Raw genomic sequence first — 20856 nt, 5'->3', positions numbered from 1 at the left:
ATTTCACTATCAGCTGTCTACATGCACAAGTCTGCCGTCTGTCACCATAAAATTTCAATGCGCATTAGTGTTGCTTAAGGCGCATTAATTTTGCTCGTCTGTCAGGGCTATAAGCCCTCTTCATGTTTAAGACATGTAGATTTAAAATGCAATCTGGCAACTTCCAAAATTACCTCTGACAAAACTTTAGTTTTTTCCTGTTGATATTAGTTTTCGGCAGTTCTACAATTTTTTTACATTCCGTCGAAAAATATTTAATTGTATATTGAGGAGGGAAGGAATTTTAAAACAATTTTGCTGCATTTGGGCAATGAACGCATACGGTTTGTAAAATTAAAAATTCAAAGTGTAATTTTGTGGATAATTTGATAAATTAGTAGTTGTTTCATATAAATGGCGAGAGTTACTTTGTATCTCGCCGCCAATTCTGTGCTTTTCATTTACATTTCCTGTATTTATCTTATACCTTTTACTGTAAGAGTTAATGTTTGAATTGATTTTATTGATATTACCCAATTTTCATAACTCTTCAGAGTGAGTGTAAATATAATACTATTACATTGGCTAACGCGTTATAAGTATGTAATGACCCCTGCTTGGGTTAAGTCTAGCTAAAGCAATATCGGTCTAAAACCTTTGAATTTAAATTATTTATTGTATATATATATGTTTAATTTGTTTTCCACATAATACACTTGTATATGCGTTAATTGTGCGTGCAGTTAGTCGAGTAGGAGATATACACTTTTAGGAAAATACAGCTCAAAAACTTGATATAAATAGATTTGTGTTCGAGAACATTACACCCGACCAACCAACATTACTATCGCATTTTCATCGCCACGTTCACACACCTACGCCCAACAGTACCACAACAATTATCACTTGTCACCATTCTCCAACACCACCACCACCCAAATATAACAACTGCTACTACAACTTCCACCAACGCCACAACCAAATATAACTTTCCGGTCAAGGTTACTTTATGTTTGCGTCTTAATAAAGGCGCTTCTACAGTTGACATTTAGAAACAACACCATTAAGAAACAGAACCGAGCCCTTCCATGCACCATGGCCAAGATGTATGGAAAGGGTAAGAGTAAGTAAATTGCTAATTTTTTATTACATATAAAAATTAATAATTTTAACAAAAACATACATATTTTGAGATTCGCATTGATTTGACAATTAGTAAATCGAAAAATGTCAACACAATAACTTTTGGAATAACATCTTAACCCTCATATCTACACTATATACATATATATATTTTATTGAAAGTTTCCGAAAATGATTGTAAAAAAATATTAATTTTTCTTAACCCTTTTAGCGGCTATTGAATCAGAGGATCAACAAAAATTACGATGGCAAGTTGAACTTGAATTCGTACAGTGCCTGGCTAATCCCAATTATTTAAACTGTAAGTAAATGCATTTCATTCTGATGAAGACATTAATAACAATAAAATTTCGCTTGTAGTTTTAGCTCAACGAGGTTACTTTAAGGATCAAGCATTTATCAATTATCTTAAATACCTGCAGTATTGGAAAGAACCCGAGTATGCCAAATATCTAATGTACCCGATGTGTTTGTATTTTCTTGATCTATTGCAATACGAACACTTTCGCCGTGAGATTGTCAATTCGCAATGTTGCAAATTCATCGATGATCAAGCTATATTGCAGTGGCAACATTATACTCGTAAGCGTATTAAAATGTTTAATAGTGTCAATGGTATCGGGCAAATGAATGCTGCCGATTTGGCTGCAATGGATGCACAGCAGCAAAATGCGCAGCAAAATCAACAGAATCAGCAACAGCAACAAGCGGGGCAACAGCAGCAGGGAGCTGGTAACGCGCATGCAGGCTTACAAAATGGCTTGGTGAATAATGCGCAACTCCCACAACAACAACAGCAGCCACCCCAGCAAGCACAACAACAGCAAAGTGTTGGCAATGCAGTAATGGGCATACCAAATGGAAATAATACCGCCGCTAATAGTAATAACTGAAATCGCTTCTAGATTTCCATAGTTTTCCTCTCATTAGTTAGTAATTTATTTAGTCATTGTAAACTTTAAATAATATAGAAAGCTTTACTATCTAAAACATTTACGTGTGATTGTTTTATTGTATCCCATACTTTTTTGTACCTAATAACTTTGAAACGAAAAAAGAACGAAAGAAATTTAATGTCGAGAATGTTTACTATTGTTTTAGATCGGCCCTTTTTTATTTTTTTTTTTATTTTAGTTATTCAGCATGAGTAACTCGTTTTTCTATGGGGTGTATTTGCTTTGCAGTCAAAGTGCTGAAAAACGCTACAATGGACGCTGCTATATTGGTTTCACCGTAAACCCCAAACGCCGTATAAACCAGCATAATCGTGGTAAAGATTTTGGTGGTGCCAAACGCACCAGTAACAAAGGACCCTGGCGCATGGTTATGATAGTACATGGTTTTCCAAATAATATTTCAGCATTGCAGGTGAATATTAATGTCAAATTTAACCATATAAATATTAATAAAAAAAACCGATGCTACAATCATTTACAGTTTGAGTGGGCGTGGCAGCAACCGGCACTTTCTACACGGCTTAAACAATATTCGGAGTTGCGACGTAAATATCCAAAAGAAAGTCATTTCCAGTACAATTTTCGAATATTGAGCCGTATGTTAAATGTGGGCCCATGGAATCGATTACCACTCACAATTCGTTGGTTAGAAAGAGAATACGAATGTGATTTCATAGTAAGTACGCACACAATTTTATTTCAATTATATAGCATAACGAGTGAAAATAAAAAATAATAATAATTTTCTTTACTAGCTTAAACCACCGCTTCATATGGAAATTGTAAGCGGCCACGTTCAACTACCAAAATCTCAAGCCACCCGACCTAAAAATGGCGAGGAACCACCAAAGGCTATTTGGGCAACCGAATGCCACTTGTGTATGCATCGCATTGAGGACCCTGACCGTTCCCGTATTGGATGCATTAATTCATTATGCAAGCTCACTTGTCACATTATTTGCTTAGCCAATTATATATTATCTTCCGATGAAAACAATCGTGGACATTACATACCTATTGCGGGTGAATGTCCGTTGTGCGAGGAGAAATTTACTTGGGTCGCTTTACTACAGCGTAAGCGTAAGATTCAACAAAGTGGTGTGGAACATATTGAAGAGGACGATGAATATGATGATGATAGTGATATTAGTGTAAGTAAATCTGATAGTGAGAGTGAAAGTGCTGAATCTAAAAAAAATACTGAATTCGATAAGTTTGATTTTATGGAAACTCCCGTTCTTGAGGGAGCAAATATACAAAATATAAGTGGCGATCAAGATGAAATATATGAATTGAGCGACTGATGAATTTTTAATTGAATGGAAAATAAAGCGATGTTTTTTAAATTTCAAAACACGTACATTTTTATTTCAATCACACCATTATTTAGCCTCGAAAAGACTGAATTAACCATAAATTTATATTTACATACACATACATATATCTACTTTATATGTACTCATATAAAGTTATAAATATATACACAAAAATATAGAGTAGGGTTAATTCGTCTAAACAAGGCACATTTATATGATTATTTTTATGAAACAGTTAAAATTATTTCTAAAAAGTAATGGCACATTATAGTACAATATTTGAAGAATATTCTGTAAAATTGTCATGGAGAAATATCAAAACATACGACAATAAGATCTCTAAATTATATCGTTAGATAATCGCTTTTTCCAAGTAACGCTAAACTGTTTTTTTTAAATTTCTATTTTTTTACTTTCTGAGAACCCTTTGAAGAAAAAAAATCGGTTAATTAGTTATTGTAATGTGTAATAAAAAAATATTAACAGGTTTGAAAAAAAAACTCTCCAGCCTTACCTCGTAGCGTATTACGTATAAAAAGAGTCTTCAAAACTTCAAAACGATCAGTGCAGTAGTTTTGAAGCTATGAGGGGCTCGTTACTTTGGATATCTTAATGGAATCATAAATATTCAGTAAAAAAAATCGAAACAAATTGAAATTCTTATTTCCCCCGTAAATCAATATTTTATGTATTGTGGGTTCTTAGCCTTGCTTTTATTGTGATTTTCTTCCAAAAAATTATAACTGCATTCTCCTACAATAAAGTTTTATTTCAAACGGGAGTTTTTCAGCCAAATTTAAAATTATCCTCCAAATCAGCTCCAAGTTTTGCTATTTTTATATTTTTTTATACTTTAAATGGTAGATTCCAAAGGATTACTAAATATTGGCTATATTAATATTTACTTTATCAGGTAAATTATGCGATTATCGTAAATTTCTAATATTCATCGAAGCACAAGCAATAATATATCGAATCTCTTAAGTTCACGATATAATATTACTATAATTGACATTAATAAGTTGAACGTCCAGCCATATTGGCAGCTTCCTCTTCAAATTTAGTATTTACCGCGCTTAAGGCCGCCTTGTATTGTCGTGCAAATCCCTTATCTTCTAACCCCCAAACACGACCATTTGTTGCCAACATAACGCCCATTGCCTCCCATTCGTCCATGTATCTTATATGTGCTGGAGAAATCTTCTCTTGCTTGTTATAACTTATAGTAGACAGCGGATTGTTTGTATTTTCACGACTGCTAGTTCCGTTAAGAGGCTCATTATTCGTATTTTCAGTTGATTGCTGAAATTCTACGCTACTTTGTTGTTGTGGCGACTGAGATTCTGATATAGTCGACGTTTCATGTTGACTTGAATGTTTTGACCCTGGCTGATCTGGTTTGCACAAGCATATATGCTGATGTGCACCATTCGGTGGCCTGCACTTATCACAGTCAACAGCGTCATCTTTCTGTAATATGCACGCAGGTAATGGTATTGGACATTCGTGTGCTTTGCGCTCTATGCCACAAGTGGGTAATCGATCTTTAAAGGAATGTTTGCACCGTTTAGAACACATTTTCGATGGGTAAGCAATTTTGAGTTATGCACCTTTTGTTATCATAACCGCAATAATTCAAAGAATAGAAATATATTTATTATTTAAGAATGACTGAATAGTTGAATAAAATCCTCTAACTTGCATTTAGTTTAATGAAAGAGCTTACAGCAGCGTTGTGATGGATTAGTCGCCAACAACAAAAGTGTACGCGAAATTTAGTTGCTAAATGTTAATATGTTTTGTTCCGGATATTATGTAAATATAGTTTGTTCCATTTTCTTACAACTTTTGTCAAAATGAGAATTAGAAATTTAAAATTTCAATATTTTTTAACTTTTGAGACTTGAAAGCGATAAATACATACAAAGTAGGAATAATAATAAAAAATATACATTATTATTGTTTAAAATTTGCCACGTAATCAGTATCCACTTTTCATGAAGTTAAATGAATTAACTAAAAATTCTTGTAAATTAATTTTATACATACAGATATGAATGTATTACATACAAATGTTTGACATTACAGGATTAAAATAACGGTTTTTAAAGTAGGAGGTAGTAGGGAAAGCGATTATATTTTTATAATTTTTATTTTTTTATTTCAAAATCCATCGAGATTTTTTTCGAAACGCTCCAGATGGATTGCTGTCGAAAAAACCTTGTTTCGCACGATTAACCCTACTTTCCCCCAAAGTAAACTATTTACAAAAATTTATTATAGCCAATTTCGCCAAGCTATATGTATTTATAGTAAAATTTGAATTTCCTGCTGGGGTTCTCACATAGTTTGCAATTGTTGTTCTAACTGGCCATGAATTCTAAAACATGTTTTTTAGAATGACTTATCGTGTATTATTTATTTCTAAAATATCAAAAGCTAAGCTTATTCGTCAGCAGGAACTTGAAGTGAACGGTTGTTACAAGTGATTAGTTCGCAAAATCACTTTATTACTAAAGCAATATTTAACTGCTTTATAAGTATAACATCAGGAAAATACAAATTTTAATTGAAATGTTGAATTTTAATTTGATCGCCGCTGTTTGCGAGAACTCAGGTATAGGTTTAAACGGTGATTTGCCATGGAGTTTAAAGTGTGTATGTGCATATATTTCTTTTCTATTATATATTTAAAAGCAATTATTAACAAGTTTCATGTACTTTGTTTTATACATTCAAGGTCGGAATATGAATATTTTACACAAACAACAAAACGACGATGTGATATCACAAAGCATAATGTTGTTATAATGGGACGGCTTACTTATTTAAGTATACCCGAACACGAACGACCGCTTGCAGACCGCTTTAATGTTGTTTTAAGTACAACTTTATCGCCAACCGATCTGCCAACAAATGTGCTTTTATTTCCTAATCTAGAGTCAGCAATGAAACGATTGGAACAAAGAGATTTGCGAGAACGAATTGAAAATGTTTGGATAGTTGGCGGAAGTGGGGTTTACAGAGAAGCTATGTCTTCACCGCGCTGTCATCGTCTCTATATAACAAACATTAAACAAAAGTTTAACTGTGATATATTTTTCCCTAACATACCAAATAGTTTCAAAGAAATAGGACCGGATCCGGAGACGCCATTAGGTGTACAGGAGGAAAATGGTGTGCAATATGAATACAAAATTTACCAAAAGTAATCCTTACAGTTAATTAAAAATTTATATTTTAAGTTTGATAGCAATAATAATTGATAATGAATAAAAATTAAGTGTGTTTTTCTAATTTGTTAACAATATACATATAAGCTAACAGAGCTATGGAACAAAAAAAAAACGAGTATCTTTTGATTTGAGAATAATAATAATGTTCAAAACGTATCTTTCTTGTTATGTACACTAATTGCAGTATTTCGTAGTCAGCCACCTTTGGTTAGAAATAATTTAAAAACAAATGCAAAGTAATGAGCATAATATTAAACAATACCTTTATATTATTTCCTGAAAAGGAAGGGGAAACTTTGAAATCAAACTTAAGGCAACAACAAGTTGAAATTTCCTTTTCCGCGACAAGTTAAAGAGTGCATTATTTTGCATCATTTTATTTAGCGTCTTTTCAAAAACGTTACTAAATATTTATAACTAATTTTATACGTATATGTCCAATACTATCTATGTTGGCGCATTTATGAAAATAATATGTCAACAAATATTGTAAGTTGCCGGTTATTCACCCTAGAAAAGATTCACCAACAGCGTTGCCAATACATGGTGTTGTAAAGTATCCGGAACCTTCATATAATAAAACTTGATAAATTAATTTCTTAATATGATGTGCCACTGCATATTAAGAGTAAGATAATTTATTTTTGAGATTTTTAATAACGTTAATCTTCCTTTTTTTTATTATCAAAACTACTATTATTGTTAAAATGAAACAATTTAACATTTACATGACTGGCAATATTATTTGTGTAAGTAAATTTAATTATCCCGGCAACACTTGCAAAGTGCTTATAAAACACAGTAAAATACAGATGGTGAAGTATTTTGATTAATAGTGTTTATTCCTGTTCTTCCTATCTATCAATTAATTTTTGGAGAAAATAATTTCAATAAAATTTGCTTGTTTTTCAAAAACGACTGTATAAGATTACGTTAGAAGTGTGTTATCAAAAGCAAATCGCGCAATCAAATAATTATGGAATCTGCGTCGCAAACAGTTTCTTCAGAACAAAAACTAACACCAGATGAAACAAATGCCGATGTTGCTACAAAGCCTGTTGTAGATATGACTTTTACGAAGGAATTGCGTAAAGCCACGAAAGACGTGCATAAAATTAGTGATGTGCTCGTGAATGCAAAATTTGCTTTAGGTAAGTCTCATAGGATGAAGTAGCCTTTGTTATAAAATGTTTTGTTTCAGCGCTATCGGACGATGCTGTTTGGTTTGATGGTTTATTAGCATTTTATGAAGTTTATAAATTCTTGGAGGAAAATCTTCCTGAAAACTTACTTCCCAAAGAACTTCATCGCAAATCAGCTTTTGAGCAAGATTTGGCGTATTTCCTTGGCAAAAATTGGAAAGATAATTACGAACCAAGGGAGAGTGTTAAAAAATATATCGATCATTTAGAAGAAGTCAATGCAAAAAATAAATTACTCTTGTTTGCGTACGCTTATCAAATGTATATGGCTTTAATGTCTGGCGGTCAATTACTACAAAAGAAACGAATGATTAAGAGAAAACTTTGGTTTGGTAAACAAGCTGAGGAGGAACAGGAAGAAGTGAAATTACCTAATTCAAACCCGGAAGTTGACGATTTAGAGAACCGTCCAATGCCTAGCCAAGTTACCATTTGCCCAGAGGGATGTGCTGCAACATATTTTCCAGAGAAAATTTCAGTTTTGAAGGATAAATTACGACAAGTACTCAATGATAATTATGGAAATTTTAATGCCGACCTACGTGCCGAATTTATAGAAGAGAGCCGTAATGTTTTTATTTACAACGGCGATGTTGTTCGTTCTATAAAGGGTGTTAACCGTGCAAATTTACGAAAATTAGCAATGGTTTTAGTTTTTGTGATGGGTGTATATTTCGCTTTAAAACTAGCTAAACGTTAGAAGCTGGACTAATTGTATAGACTGGTAAAGATAAAAAATATGTATGTATATAGTTTAGTGCTCCAAAATACAAAATAACCATAAAAAATAGTAGGTGTTAACTGTCCCTTAAAAATTTAAATTTTAATTATGTAACCCTACTTTATATAGATAATATATATAATAATAAACGTTCTCGACTTTATCTTGAATAACAAGAACCTGTTAAACTTATTTCTGTGTAATTATTTTAAATAGGATATATGGGTATTCATATATGCTAATCCCTTTTTTTTAACGGTGTAAATACATATGTTAAAATTTCGCAAGTTATATAAATATTTAGTGCATATGATATACATATCTTACTCGCATACTCAAAAGCGTTGAGCTACGCGTTACACCGACGCGGCATCCCTAAATAAAGTATCAACTTTACGCCAAAGGCTCCCTTAAATTGTAAAATTAGTACGAAGGAAATAAATTTTAAAACGAATTAATTTATTAATAATACCTTTTTGTTCAAGAACTAAACATCGTGAGTAAATAAATTTTTAAGCAAAATTAATTCTTAACGTGCTGTCAAAATCGAATTTTTCAACCCTCAATGTGGCCACCGCGTTTATTTAGATATGAGCCATTCAAAATCTGGCAACCTTTTGTGGATTATATTGATATCAAGATAACTAATTATCTGAACTATATTTTGACAGTACAATAGAAAACAATTTAGTTCTCTGTGAAGAATGTAATAACTTGTAGTAAACACATTTTTAATAAAAAAATATTATTGTGGTGAGCATTTTGAGAAATATTAGTGAAGTAAGTGGCCAAATAAAAAAAATACACAAGGAATAATATAGTTTATTTCCTAAAGCTCCCTCCCATTAATCTATCTACTATTATTATTATTTTAATTTAATATAAATTTTAATTTTATAATATAGCGTGCCTATAATTAGCGCATTTTTTTAAAACCAAAACTACAAACGAAGTTACACACGTTTCAACTGATTACTTCACTGAAAACTTCTTGGACACAAAATTTAAAACAACCACATATTTGGAACAAAGCATCTTCTTAATTTTGTCACAGAACTGTTTTACCTTTATATTTTACTCTATGCACTCCTGTCAATGAAAATTCCTGTAAACTGCCTATCCAAGTACTAAAAACACTAGTCCAGCTTTCCCCTCAATACTGGACTGGTTTCTGGTAATTCCATATTGTCTTACCTCATATCCGATACATTGGTAAAAAAAATCAAAACATACAATGTCGGATATTTTTACAAATTTCGATAGCAACGGCGCTTACGACGACTCGCAGGACTTCATTATGGCATCGCCCTCTCAAAGTAGTCCTTTGACAAACTCTAATTCTGTTGGAAGTACTTCTATTAATAATGCGGCAAGTGGTGGCAGCGGCAGCACACAAAATGCGAATTCTGGAAATTCAGGTACTAATGGAACAGCTGGTGGCAGTGGGGGTGGTGGAGGAAAGACAAGTGGAGGAACGGAAAATCAACCCGTAAGTAAATTGTTTGGGAATAAAATAAGTTTATTATAGAAAACCTTAATAATAATTTTAATTGACAACAGATTTTAACGAAACCGCGATTACTTGAACTAGTGCGTGAAGTTGATGTCACCGCACAACTTGATGAAGATGTTGAAGAACTCTTGCTACAAATTGCAGATGATTTTGTGGAGGACGCAGTAAAGGCGACTTGTGCGTTTGCAAAACACAGAAAGGTTTCAAAAGTGGAAGTGCGTGATGTTCAACTACATTTAGAACGAAAATGGAACATGTGGATACCTGGATTCGGTACAGATGAGTTGCGGCCCTATAAACGTGCAGCTATTACAGAGGCACATAAACAACGATTAGCACTTATACGTAAAACAATTAAAAAGTATTAAAATGAGTGTTGAACTTTTCAATCTTTATTTAAATACATAAAATAGTTTTTAAGTTTTTTTATGAAAATACATTTCAAATTTTGTTCATACTAGTATAAAAACTGATTTTATTCGAAAGATAGTATTTTATTAAGATAATTTAAATTCAGCTAATAGTGATTTTATAGATCAACTTTTGGTCTATCAATCTTTTCTAATTCAACCTCAAATACCAATGTTGCATCTGGGGGTATTTTGTCACCAGCTCCTGCTTTGCCATAACCCAATTCAGGCGGTATGATCAAACGACGTTTTTCACCTTCGCACATGCCCAACAGCCCTTGGTCCCATCCTTTTATCACTTGACCGGCTCCAAGTCTCACAGAAAACGCTTTATTACGATCATAACTATTGTCGAATTCGGTACCATCTTTTAACGTACCCTACAAACATACGCATGTTAAAGAGAAGTTAAAGTCTACATAATTATATTAACGTACCCTATAATGAACGTGAATAGTATCTCCCTTACGGGCTTTTACTTCGCAATTTTCCGCCCTCTTTTTAATACCAATTTTTATCGTGGGTTTCGAATCTTCCTTGGCAAAAGCGTTCAGGGTTATTACAGTTAATGTAAGTAATATTAAGAAAAACTTCATTTTTAGTTGAATGTTATTATAATGTTAATTACTTATGAATATTGTATTATTGTAAAATATATAGATATAGCAATTAAATTGTTCCACGCAGCAGATGCTGATTTGTAGTTATTTGTAGTAGATAAGAATTTTGACAGCTGATAAACAAATTAGTAGTGCTGCCATTTTTAAAACCGCCAAAGTAGTGTGATATGGTAGCGCAAAATATGAATGCATCCCTGAATTACACTAGGGGTATTCTCTTGCTCTTGTAAAACCCTTGCACCGGCACAACAACAAACACACACAGAAAATTATTTGCAATGGCTGTGAAATATGCCAGACCAAAACCCATGTTTATTCTCGTGCAATGACACGTAAAAAAATAATTGCAACCCTGTGTTTTACTTAAATACATATTTTGACGTTAAATTGTTGAGGAAGGTAAATTTTAAATAGATTTTATGATTTCTATTTAAATTATAAAGATTTGTTACAGTTTTTTTTTGTTAAGAATGAATGCAGAAGGTGCGCCAATTCACAATAGTCATGCACAATAGTCATTTACAATAAATTGACCGAATCAGCCGTTCATACAACACTAGATTCTGCAATGGGGCTCTCGTGCCTTGTACATTTCGGTATAGGTTTTTTGCAATCTGCCATCTTGCAAGAGCAAGAGATTCCTTCTACTATGTTATATTTGATGTCTGAGATAAATTTATCCCTGTTTGATGTGATGTCGGAAGGAGTTACATCCAATTTGGCGATCTAGACTATTTATGTGAATAATTTTATTATTTCATTTCCACCTTATAAAAATATTTTTTAAGTATTATGTGGCCAGCATTTGTTGATTTATATACATACATACATATGTACATGTAGACAATTAAATGAGTTATTCGATTTTTTTATTTAATAAGGTGAGTTAACTGATTATGACTTTTTAAAACGCTTCGTATATTTTATTGTATGTATTTCATTAAAATCATGTTTTGTGAAATAAATTAGTATTGAAGTACACCTACTAAGTTAGCCGTTATACGTCTTCTCTGCATAACGAAATTTTTTTATAACGTATAACAATATCCGAACCCTTAAATTTCGTTATATACATACATATATCCTTTTCCATTTTTTATTTATTTATTTACTATATATGTAACTACTTTCTCCTTTTGAAATCGTTGTCTGGTAGGGTACATACATACATATGTATGTAAGTATGTATATATGCTCATTCCATATAATAAGATTTAAACTTTCGTGACACCTAGATGCTTACTCGAGCTTTCATGTCTATTCAAATAGCATGGTAAGTTCATAGTTTCTGCGAATACCAATTGCCAAAATAGTCCAAAAACTATACAAAAAACATTTACTGAAAACTTTTACACATCTACTCTTTTTAGTTATGTAGTGTTTTTTTACTTACTGATACAGGGTTAGATTTTTAATACATCAACCCTAGGCCACATAAAATCCGTGTCAATTCCGGTCCCCTAGAAAATGCTGTTGTGGGAATTAGTTTTGTAGTGTAGATAACTATGATCGCCATGTAGAATCGGTATTCACGCCTTTTCCTACAAAAATCGGGTCTAAGTAAGGGGAACAGAACGGAATTTTTATACAGCCAAGGACTGTCGATTGGGCCCTATGCATCGAAATTACTTCAGGAATGTTTTTAACCGCTACAGCAACAACAATAACATCGGTAGGGAAAGTAGGAAAAACTTGGTCGAACGTTTGACAAAAATGAAAATTTCTACAATTATAATAATTACGAATTCGGTATTTTGACCGTTAAAAATAAAAATAATTGCAATTATCAGAAATATTCATATGATTTTATTTATAACTTCTTTTAGATAATATCTCAATATATATAATTAGTTTTATTACTTTTTACATTTGATTCTGCAGTTATTTAACTGCGTTTTCACATAATCGTATTTAATATTTATTTACAACCTAATTAAACAAAACATAATTTACAATAATTAAAATGTATGTTTATATCACAATAATAGAGGAATATTTTCAATAGCATTATTATTAGTTAAGGCGATGCACGCATTTACATACCATAAATAAAAATAAATTGTACATAATTTTCTTTAAAAAAAGATATACATACATACAAAAGTAATACAAATTTATGGATAAAGAAGCGGAGTAAAAGTGCAAGAAATTAAATTCACTAGGTGGAGAAAGCTATGTAGATATGAATGGTATATACCAAGATACTTAAATATCCATACATATCTACAACACATGCAACAGCAGTATTTAAATACTTTGATTGGCATACTTATACCAGATATGTTTCTATACAAATATATTAATAGTACATATAGTATTAGATCTTTTGACTATTGGGGGTACTAGAGTAGTGACAGACGACCCACCAAGTATATTTCAATTCGCAGCGTAATGCGACTACTTATTCACTTAGAAAATCAGATGTAAATTTCAATGTACGAGTATATGTATTTACTATATAGTTTATGCATTTATATCGGACGATGATTTATATACCCGATGATATATGTATGTACATAAATCGGCTACTGGCGATCTCAATTATCATTTGATAGATTTGTGATCTTTGTCGCATACATATGCGCCACCTTGTAAATAAATTCGTATTGTTCCTTGGTTTGAACGGCGCTCGCACGCCCGCGTCGCACATAATAAACGATTTGTGGAATGTCAACCGAACGCTTCGGTGTCTCCAGACTGCGTATGGCCATGTCACAGGCGATAATTGTGCCGGTGCGTCCAGTACCTGGAGAGCAGTGAATCGTTAAGGGACTAAAAGTAGAAAAAAATAAAGTAGAAAACAAACATGTAGTACAAAACGAACACGAAACATTAACAAATATAAAAATAAACTGAGGCTGCTAAAACTCTGCTACGGCGGAACACAACAAATGTTCCTCTTAAACTTTTTGCTAAACATAAATATTGTTAACACAACACACGCAACCAGTCAATTATTAAATACATGGACATAGATAACAAACGTACCCTTGATTCTTCAACGTTGTGCCTTTCATTTTATCCACACCCGAAACATTGCCATTTATTTCAACATTGCCGCCACTTTCTTTTCCTTCGCCACTTACACGTTCCGTTCCCAATTTGTTCGCTACATCATCGTCTACCGTAATAACCGTGGTACCATTGCCATTATGGACTATATCACCATGACCGTTACCATCTGCATTAAGTGTTGCATTCGAGTTTTTCTCTCTCGCTTCGTTCACGTAACCTTTGAGAGATGAGCGCGCCTCTAATAACATTGCTATAATGGGTGCCTCCTCGTTGGGTACACCTGCTTCCGGCCACTTGTACCAGTAATGCGTGAGTTCACGACTCATATTCTCGGCTGTATTCTTAAGCATCAGTGTTGAAATGGCATATTTATCTTTGACTTCGCGATGTTTAAGTGTTATTTGGAAATCGCCGTATGTTGTGTGATTGTCTAAAGTGACAGATGGTGGCAGGTATTCGGCACACTTCTCGATACCATTCTCATAGAGATCGGTTGCTTGTATAATTACACGCGATTGTTGCTCCCAAATCATGCGCCAGAAGTCGGCAACTGTTGTTTCCAGCGGCGCTTGCGTGGCTATGTAGTAATTGGGTGAGTCTTTAGGGCCCTGCAGATTGAGATAATATATTTGTTTGGTATTTAGTTATATTAATATATTATATTATAAATTCATACTAGAGAGTTTAAGAAGTAACAATAAATAAAATAGTGCGAAATTAAGCAGTTATTTGAAATAAATCGTCGAAACATCATAAAAAAACTGCTTTCCAATGCTTTTACTTATTACTATAGATGTTATCAATTCGACATCTTTGTATATTATGACCACTGAACCTCATATCCTTATTTATGTATATCACACTCATGAATATTTGATCTGACCCTTCATTTTTTGGTATAGCAATAATATTCATAGCAATATTATTCAAAAAATTGTGGATGCTTTTCTCTGTGCGGCCATCTCTCGGCAGACAAAAGATTAAATATAAAAAGAGGATTTCGGGAAAAAATAACTATGTCGAAAAGAATTTGGAAGAGTGATTGTGTGATTGACAGATCAATTAGATGATGTACCCAATACTAATCATAATGTAATTGTCCTACAGTATTTGTTGCTCAAATGGACTCAATTAAGCTTAAACAATTATCATCTAACAGCTGTATAAATCATGAAACTGAACCGAATTTTTTAGTTCATATCTTTATTATCTTTACCGTTCAATATAACAGACTTTTGTACAGAAAAAGTGGAATAACCTGGAATTTGAATTTACATGTGTGTTTAATACGTTTTAATTAATGGAACAAGTTCGTTTAATAAAATAATTGATTAACTTTCATAACTGGCGAATAATATTTTTCGATCATCTTTGTTGTTTATGTCACAAATTTCAACCGAATAATTAACGTCTGATTACATTGAACTCTTTTTCAACTGAAATCAAAATATAAGCCAACACATGTGCACATTTAATATGTTATGTACATATGTACATGTCTTAAATATTATAAACAGATTTCCAGTTATAAAAACGAATGATTCATTCATGTGTTGTTGTATTTTTAAAGTAAATGTAAATTGAAAAGATACGCCATTTTTAGTCACATTTGTCAGAGGTTTTTAAACCAAAAGTGCGACAAATACACAAACGCCAATGAACAATCACTGACATTAGAGCTGATTAATCAACGCCCTTTAATTCTGCAAACTATATATTTATGTGCAATTGTTAAAAAAAAAAAATTAATTTATAAATTACTTAAGTATTAGTATTAAATGTTTTCTATGCGTGGAAAACGCTGAAAAATTACTGCTCTATGAAATTGCATTCAAAGACACATTTTCCGGCCAATTCACTACACCTTTTTGTACGTTGACCTTTTTGCATGCGAACATATGTACATATACATATAACTACTTCGTATCACTCAATAAGTCAATTAAGTTTGTTTTTGTTTGTGAGTCCGACTACTGATCTTACGACAAATTTACGAACATACCATACTACTGTGAGCAAAAAAAAGTAAGACTGTGTTCATAATTATAAAATTCTTAATTAATTCTTCAAAATCTATGTCATCTCCATTGTCCCTAATACACTTGTGCCAACCTTTTTTCCAATCTTCGGAACAGTTGTTAAAGTCAATTTCCGGAAAGCCTTTAATGCTCGTATCGATTGACGTTAATGGCTTCCACTGACTTAAAACGGTTTCCTCAGAGCGGTCGTTTGAGTTTGCTGAATAGTCAGAAGTTACAAGGAGCTGAAGCAGGCGAATACGGTGGTTACGGCACAATATTGGTTCAAAGTTTGGCGATAAACTCACGAAGAATTAATGCAGAATGCGACGTTGCATTATCGTGGTACAAAAACCAAGAGTTGTCGGCCTCCTTTTCACGAATAGCTTCGCGAAAAGAATGCATAACACTCAAATTGTATTTCTTATTGACAGCTTGGTTGGTCGAAAGGAATACGGAGTGCACCACATCTCGATAATCGAAGAAAACTGTCAAAATAATCCCACCTTTGGAAAGATATTCGATTGATCGTCTGTTGCCGGGTCGTAAGCCAAGACTTATCACCAGTAATAATACGTTTGATGACATCCTGGTAGTCGGAAAGCATTGTTTCACAGACGTTAATGTGATGCTGTTTTTCGAAAAATTTAGTGATTTGGGCACTAATCGTGCTTTCACTTTTCTTCAAAATAGTTTAAACTGATTCTTCCGATGTTAATTTAATTATATGAAAATATTGAAAATGTGCAAAAGTGTTTTGGAGAGTCTACTTTATCACGAGCACAATTAGTTGAGTGCCACAAAGCATGCAGTGAAGATCGTGAAGTCAGCGAAAACTTGCCTCTTGCGAGTTGTGAATTCACTTTTGGGAATGACGATAACATCGAAAAATTTATATGAGACCTCAAAAATTTTTATGGATCGACTCAAACCAGTTTGGTTAATGTTTTGCGTGAAAAACGTATCAATGCTTAACTCATACCAAAAGGCTGAATCATTTCAGAAAGACGTCGAGTAGAGATCGAAAACGGCGACGCTGAGAAGTCTACATTTATCAAACGGATCATTAATGATGACGCATCATGGGTTCATAAATCTGACGTCGAGACTGTCCAACAATCTAGTAAATGGTGTTCCAAAAAAGAGCCGAAACTGAAGAAAACTAAATTCGGTATGGAAAATTGGATTAAGCATTGGGAAAAAAACTGCGACTTGTTAGCACTCATCGACTTTGATTCATCCAAGCTTTGCACTCTTCGCCTTCGATTCATTCAAGTTTTACACTGAGTCCATTGCGAGGTTTTATCTTCCATCTTTCCCCCCTTTGATTAAGCTCCGAATTTGGCACTCACAGCAAACAGAGGAAGTTGTGTAAGTAAGTTAACGCGCTTCAAATTATATTTTAAGCTTGGATTGTCACCGTATATATGTATGTATGCATAAATAAAAATATTACCAACTAGGTGCATTAAGATGAAATAAATAAAAAGCAATCTCCTAAAATGAGCATAACGTATGCTGTAATATATTTCTGTATGTACGTCCCATAGGTATGTTAGAGCTTGTGTAAAAAAGGAAAGAAAGAAAAAGAAATACAATTGGAACATCAAATGATCGCGTAATTTTGCGGTTACTGCTTTTTATAATCACAAAAGCAATAATACACAAGGTAAAATTTAAACTACAATAACAACAAACAACAGACATTCTCGACGCACATAGTCATAATTATAAAGCAATGTATGAGCAGACAGTGTGCACAAAGATAACGAGTGTACCATGCAAAAGTAAACGAAATGCTCACTGTAAGTACATACATACATATGTACAAGCAAGTGTAACAAAGACTATAAATCGTTATCATAAAACTGTAAATTATGGACTAAGATTACAAACTAGATTCTCTTCAGTGCCTGCAAGCGATAGACCTCCTTCAAAAGAGAAATGTTTGATTATATGTATATGTATGTATGTACATGTACATATAAACAATAATTCGCTTAAATTTTTTCCTAGCAAAAGTACATATACACTCAAGATCACATTTGACCCGGATTGGCCCAAATGCATACATATGTAAACTGCGCGCTCCCACCGAATCGATAAAAAAAATTTCCTAGATTTGTACAACCTTTTTTATAATATGTTCGTGTGAAATTTGATCTCCATATGGCTATTAGTGTTCTTTGCAGCTGTTTGTTTACAACGATAACAATTTGCCCGGCGATACTCATATTTATATATTGGATCAATTGACACATGACGCGTTCCCCGAAGTTTTTCAGTTTCGTATATTTTTTATCGATTCGGCAGTGTAAACGGGTCGAGCCAAATTTGATTAGATATGTATATCAAGAACCCGAAATTTCATATTAACAATCTTTTTTTGAGTCTAGAACAGTTTTACCTCTGACTGTTCGTGCTTTCCGCAACAAAATCAAACCGTTCTGGAACATGCATGTTATATTATACTCTCTGACTTTATAAACATCCAAAAAACTAATAAGTTAAAAGAGAGAGAGATATCTGTTTTATGCTTTATGAATTTTGAAATACATACATATGTATAATACCCAAAATCGTCTACAAGATTTGGTGTATAATCGTGTTATACAGGTTTGTCCGGAAAGTAATAGGACTGATTTTCTTCCCCGCAACTGTACTTCGAAACGTGCGCGCACCGGTGGATTCGGTAGAGGGCGTTCCTAGCTAACGAACGAGCGGCTGGTCAGTTGTCTCCGAGCACCTGCAGAGTCAGGACAAACATTTTCGCGCGACGTGTTTCTGTGAGTGGTGCGAGCCGAAAATACAGCGCTCATTAGAGCAGAGGTACGCGATTAAATTCTGTGTGAAACTCGGTAAATCTGCGACAGAGACGTTTGATATGATCAAGCAGTCTTTTGACATCAAAGGCATCGTCTACCATGAATTTGATCCTCCTGGACAAACCGTCAACGGCAAGTTTTACGTAGAAGTTCTCAAGAGACTCAAACGAAGGGTCAATCGGGTCCGACAAGACATCGCAGCCGATTGGATGTTCCACCACGACAACGCCCCGGCTCACAGCGCCTTTCTTGTGAACAACTACCTAAGCAAGGCCTGAATCCCAACGCTTTCGCAGCCGTCCTACAGCTCAGATATAGCCCCCCCGGACTTTCTTTTGTTTCCTTGCCTGATAAGGCTATTCCAGTAAATGCCTTTCATGACGCCTACAATGCTTGGAAATCGCGTTGGCAGCTGTGGATCGATGCAGAAGGTGCCTATTTTTAAAGAATTGTAACGATTGATTCAATACATTTTTTTTAAATCGACTCAATCCTATTGCTTTCCGGACAAACCCTGTATAATATAAATCAAAAAATTGTACGTGTTTTTCTTTACTTGCATTTTTTTATTCATAAAAACATACTTTTATATATACAACTTTGAACCTTCAAAACAAGTTTGTATATCGGAATATTGCCCCAACAAGTACCCCCTTCCTGAAATTCCAATAAATTGAAAGAATTTTTATGGAAACTAATACATACATACATATGTCATAATCATACATACATATGTATTCATATGCACACCTATGAATAATAAACTAATGACCGAGCACACGTCTAAAAGAGTTGCAAGTACTATTGTTAGGTTAGTCTTAAGAAACTCATAGAAACTTGAGCAGAAATATCTGATTGGGCTCTCTGGTAATTAACGTATGATTTAATAGACTGTTGATTTCGCAAGGCGACAAAGTTTGATAATTATATTGTATTATCAACCATCTCGGTAATATCAATTCGTCAGCTCGAGGCGTGAATTGACGCCGAGAAGTGACGTTCTGTGGTGCCATAAAGAACCGAATAAATAAGGCAAATATCAAGCAAGCCACTTATGATTAGAACTTGAAAGCGCCACCAAGGCATACGCCAGGGGAAGTCTACCTGAGTGAAATGAAATCGTTATTTACCTACTCATTTCCAAAGTTTCCCTTTCATTTCATTCTAATATTGTAAACGGGTTACATAAAATAGCATATTTTATTAAATTATTTATAATTTAAAATATTTCAGATTCGTTATATCAATTTTAGTTCATTTATATTACATTTAAATCTGTTTTATTTCTATTTCCTCAAATGTAAAAGTGAAGTGACGTCTTTTGACATTCAATATGTGTATGTATGTATGTATGTAAGTATGCAGATATCAGACTATATAGTAAATTTGTCTGACTAGATGCATGCTGCTGATAGTTAATCATAATTTTTTACTTACTCTGACATAATTTGCATTGATATATTCCGTTTTATCATCATCTCCAAGCTGCTGAAGTACGACACGCGTCTCAGGAAGCGGTATTACATTGGCATATCTAAAAACGTTGCGTTGTTTAATTGAATGCACAGACAGTCAACCAGCACAGAGAAATTAGAAAACAAGAACGAGAACGAGAAAGCGAGAAAACAATAATCATTAGAACACTTGGCAATGATATCAAGGAAACTCAATTAATTAATTAACTGCTTAAAATCACGAAAAAACACTGTGATGACTCAAGACGGTGCTATACCGAGCTACGTGCACATTAAGTATATGTATGTATGTGTATATATTAGGGCGTAGCGAAATATGTAATTTTTATGTTTTATAATCTTGCAACATGTTACAACAGAGTTTAATAGTTTTGTTCAACTTAAAGGTGTAAAACTAATCGAGTTAGATTAAGCCCCAAATTAAGAT

General features: G+C 33.4%; 8 protein-coding genes across 17 annotated transcripts in view; 5 read left to right on the top strand and 3 right to left on the bottom strand.

Moving 5' to 3' along the window:
* The first annotated feature begins 225 nt into the window (after positions 1 to 225).
* On the top strand, positions 226 to 2118 carry LOC126751641 (mediator of RNA polymerase II transcription subunit 31). Of its 4 annotated transcripts, none has more exons than XM_050462057.1 (4): positions 226 to 323; positions 723 to 1102; positions 1334 to 1423; positions 1483 to 2118. In XM_050462057.1, exons 2-4 carry the CDS (start codon positions 1075 to 1077, stop codon positions 2013 to 2015), a joined length of 651 nt encoding a protein of 216 aa, XP_050318014.1. In that variant the 5' UTR covers positions 226 to 323; positions 723 to 1074; the 3' UTR covers positions 2016 to 2118. The 4 variants fall into 4 exon arrangements, with proteins under 4 accessions (XP_050318014.1, XP_050318015.1, XP_050318016.1 ...); XM_050462058.1 differs by having other exon boundaries at positions 227 to 323; positions 784 to 1102; XM_050462059.1 differs by having other exon boundaries at positions 228 to 323; positions 752 to 1102.
* On the top strand, positions 226 to 3432 carry LOC126751640 (structure-specific endonuclease subunit SLX1 homolog). The gene is made up of 4 exons (XM_050462056.1): positions 226 to 323; positions 2257 to 2490; positions 2560 to 2754; positions 2834 to 3432. Exons 2-4 carry the CDS (start codon positions 2266 to 2268, stop codon positions 3380 to 3382), a joined length of 969 nt encoding a protein of 322 aa, XP_050318013.1. The 5' UTR covers positions 226 to 323; positions 2257 to 2265; the 3' UTR covers positions 3383 to 3432.
* A 914-nt stretch (positions 3433 to 4346) lies between these two features.
* On the bottom strand, positions 4347 to 5279 carry LOC126753886 (uncharacterized). Of its 3 annotated transcripts, none has more exons than XM_050465653.1 (2): positions 5005 to 5279; positions 4347 to 4938 (listed from the first exon to the last, which is right to left on the bottom strand). In XM_050465653.1, exons 1-2 carry the CDS (start codon positions 5015 to 5017, stop codon positions 4409 to 4411), a joined length of 543 nt encoding a protein of 180 aa, XP_050321610.1. In that variant the 5' UTR covers positions 5018 to 5279; the 3' UTR covers positions 4347 to 4408. The 3 variants fall into 3 exon arrangements, with proteins under 3 accessions (XP_050321610.1, XP_050321600.1, XP_050321592.1); XM_050465643.1 differs by having other exon boundaries at positions 4347 to 5004; positions 5093 to 5279; XM_050465635.1 differs by having other exon boundaries at positions 4347 to 5004; positions 5121 to 5279.
* A 549-nt stretch (positions 5280 to 5828) lies between these two features.
* On the top strand, positions 5829 to 6677 carry LOC126752629 (dihydrofolate reductase-like). 2 transcript variants are annotated; one of them, XM_050463572.1, is made up of 2 exons: positions 5829 to 6052; positions 6106 to 6677. In XM_050463572.1, exons 1-2 carry the CDS (start codon positions 5969 to 5971, stop codon positions 6604 to 6606), a joined length of 585 nt encoding a protein of 194 aa, XP_050319529.1. In that variant the 5' UTR covers positions 5829 to 5968; the 3' UTR covers positions 6607 to 6677. The 2 variants fall into 2 exon arrangements, with proteins under 2 accessions (XP_050319529.1, XP_050319537.1); XM_050463580.1 differs by having other exon boundaries at positions 5830 to 6048; positions 6135 to 6677.
* A 748-nt stretch (positions 6678 to 7425) lies between these two features.
* Positions 7426 to 8745, top strand: LOC126764611 (heme oxygenase 1). The gene is made up of 2 exons (XM_050482280.1): positions 7426 to 7781; positions 7832 to 8745. The coding sequence occupies exons 1-2, from the start codon at positions 7607 to 7609 to the stop codon at positions 8530 to 8532; spliced, it is 876 nt and encodes a 291-aa protein (XP_050338237.1). The 5' UTR covers positions 7426 to 7606; the 3' UTR covers positions 8533 to 8745.
* A 468-nt stretch (positions 8746 to 9213) lies between these two features.
* Positions 9214 to 10551, top strand: LOC126761734 (transcription initiation factor TFIID subunit 12). 3 transcript variants are annotated; one of them, XM_050478127.1, is made up of 3 exons: positions 9214 to 9306; positions 9817 to 10042; positions 10114 to 10551. In XM_050478127.1, exons 2-3 carry the CDS (start codon positions 9851 to 9853, stop codon positions 10432 to 10434), a joined length of 513 nt encoding a protein of 170 aa, XP_050334084.1. In that variant the 5' UTR covers positions 9214 to 9306; positions 9817 to 9850; the 3' UTR covers positions 10435 to 10551. The 3 variants fall into 3 exon arrangements, with proteins under 3 accessions (XP_050334084.1, XP_050334076.1, XP_050334069.1); XM_050478119.1 differs by having other exon boundaries at positions 9216 to 9333; XM_050478112.1 differs by having other exon boundaries at positions 9219 to 9333; positions 9459 to 10042.
* Positions 10437 to 11200, bottom strand: LOC126761756 (peptidyl-prolyl cis-trans isomerase FKBP2). The gene is made up of 2 exons (XM_050478139.1): positions 10914 to 11200; positions 10437 to 10856 (listed from the first exon to the last, which is right to left on the bottom strand). Exons 1-2 carry the CDS (start codon positions 11070 to 11072, stop codon positions 10596 to 10598), a joined length of 420 nt encoding a protein of 139 aa, XP_050334096.1. The 5' UTR covers positions 11073 to 11200; the 3' UTR covers positions 10437 to 10595.
* Positions 11201 to 12971: 1771 nt separating this feature from the next.
* Positions 12972 to 20856, bottom strand: part of LOC126767887 (serine-rich adhesin for platelets) — a 56674-nt gene continuing 48789 nt past the window's right edge. For both annotated transcript variants that reach the window (XM_050485596.1, XM_050485597.1), the window contains 3 exons: positions 20392 to 20488; positions 14085 to 14719; positions 12972 to 13868 (listed from right to left, as the gene is read on the bottom strand). In XM_050485596.1, the coding sequence (XP_050341553.1) occupies positions 13634 to 13868; positions 14085 to 14719; positions 20392 to 20488 (967 nt within the window). In that variant the 3' untranslated portion in view covers positions 12972 to 13633. The remainder of the gene's footprint in view (positions 13869 to 14084; positions 14720 to 20391; positions 20489 to 20856) is intronic.

Source organism: Bactrocera neohumeralis, chromosome 2, assembly GCF_024586455.1.
Source record: "Bactrocera neohumeralis isolate Rockhampton chromosome 2, APGP_CSIRO_Bneo_wtdbg2-racon-allhic-juicebox.fasta_v2, whole genome shotgun sequence".
In the NCBI taxonomy this organism is placed as follows: Eukaryota; Metazoa; Arthropoda; class Insecta; order Diptera; family Tephritidae; genus Bactrocera; species Bactrocera neohumeralis.
Note: the sequence above shows the minus strand (reverse complement) of the source record. Positions and strands in the feature narration are given on the sequence as shown.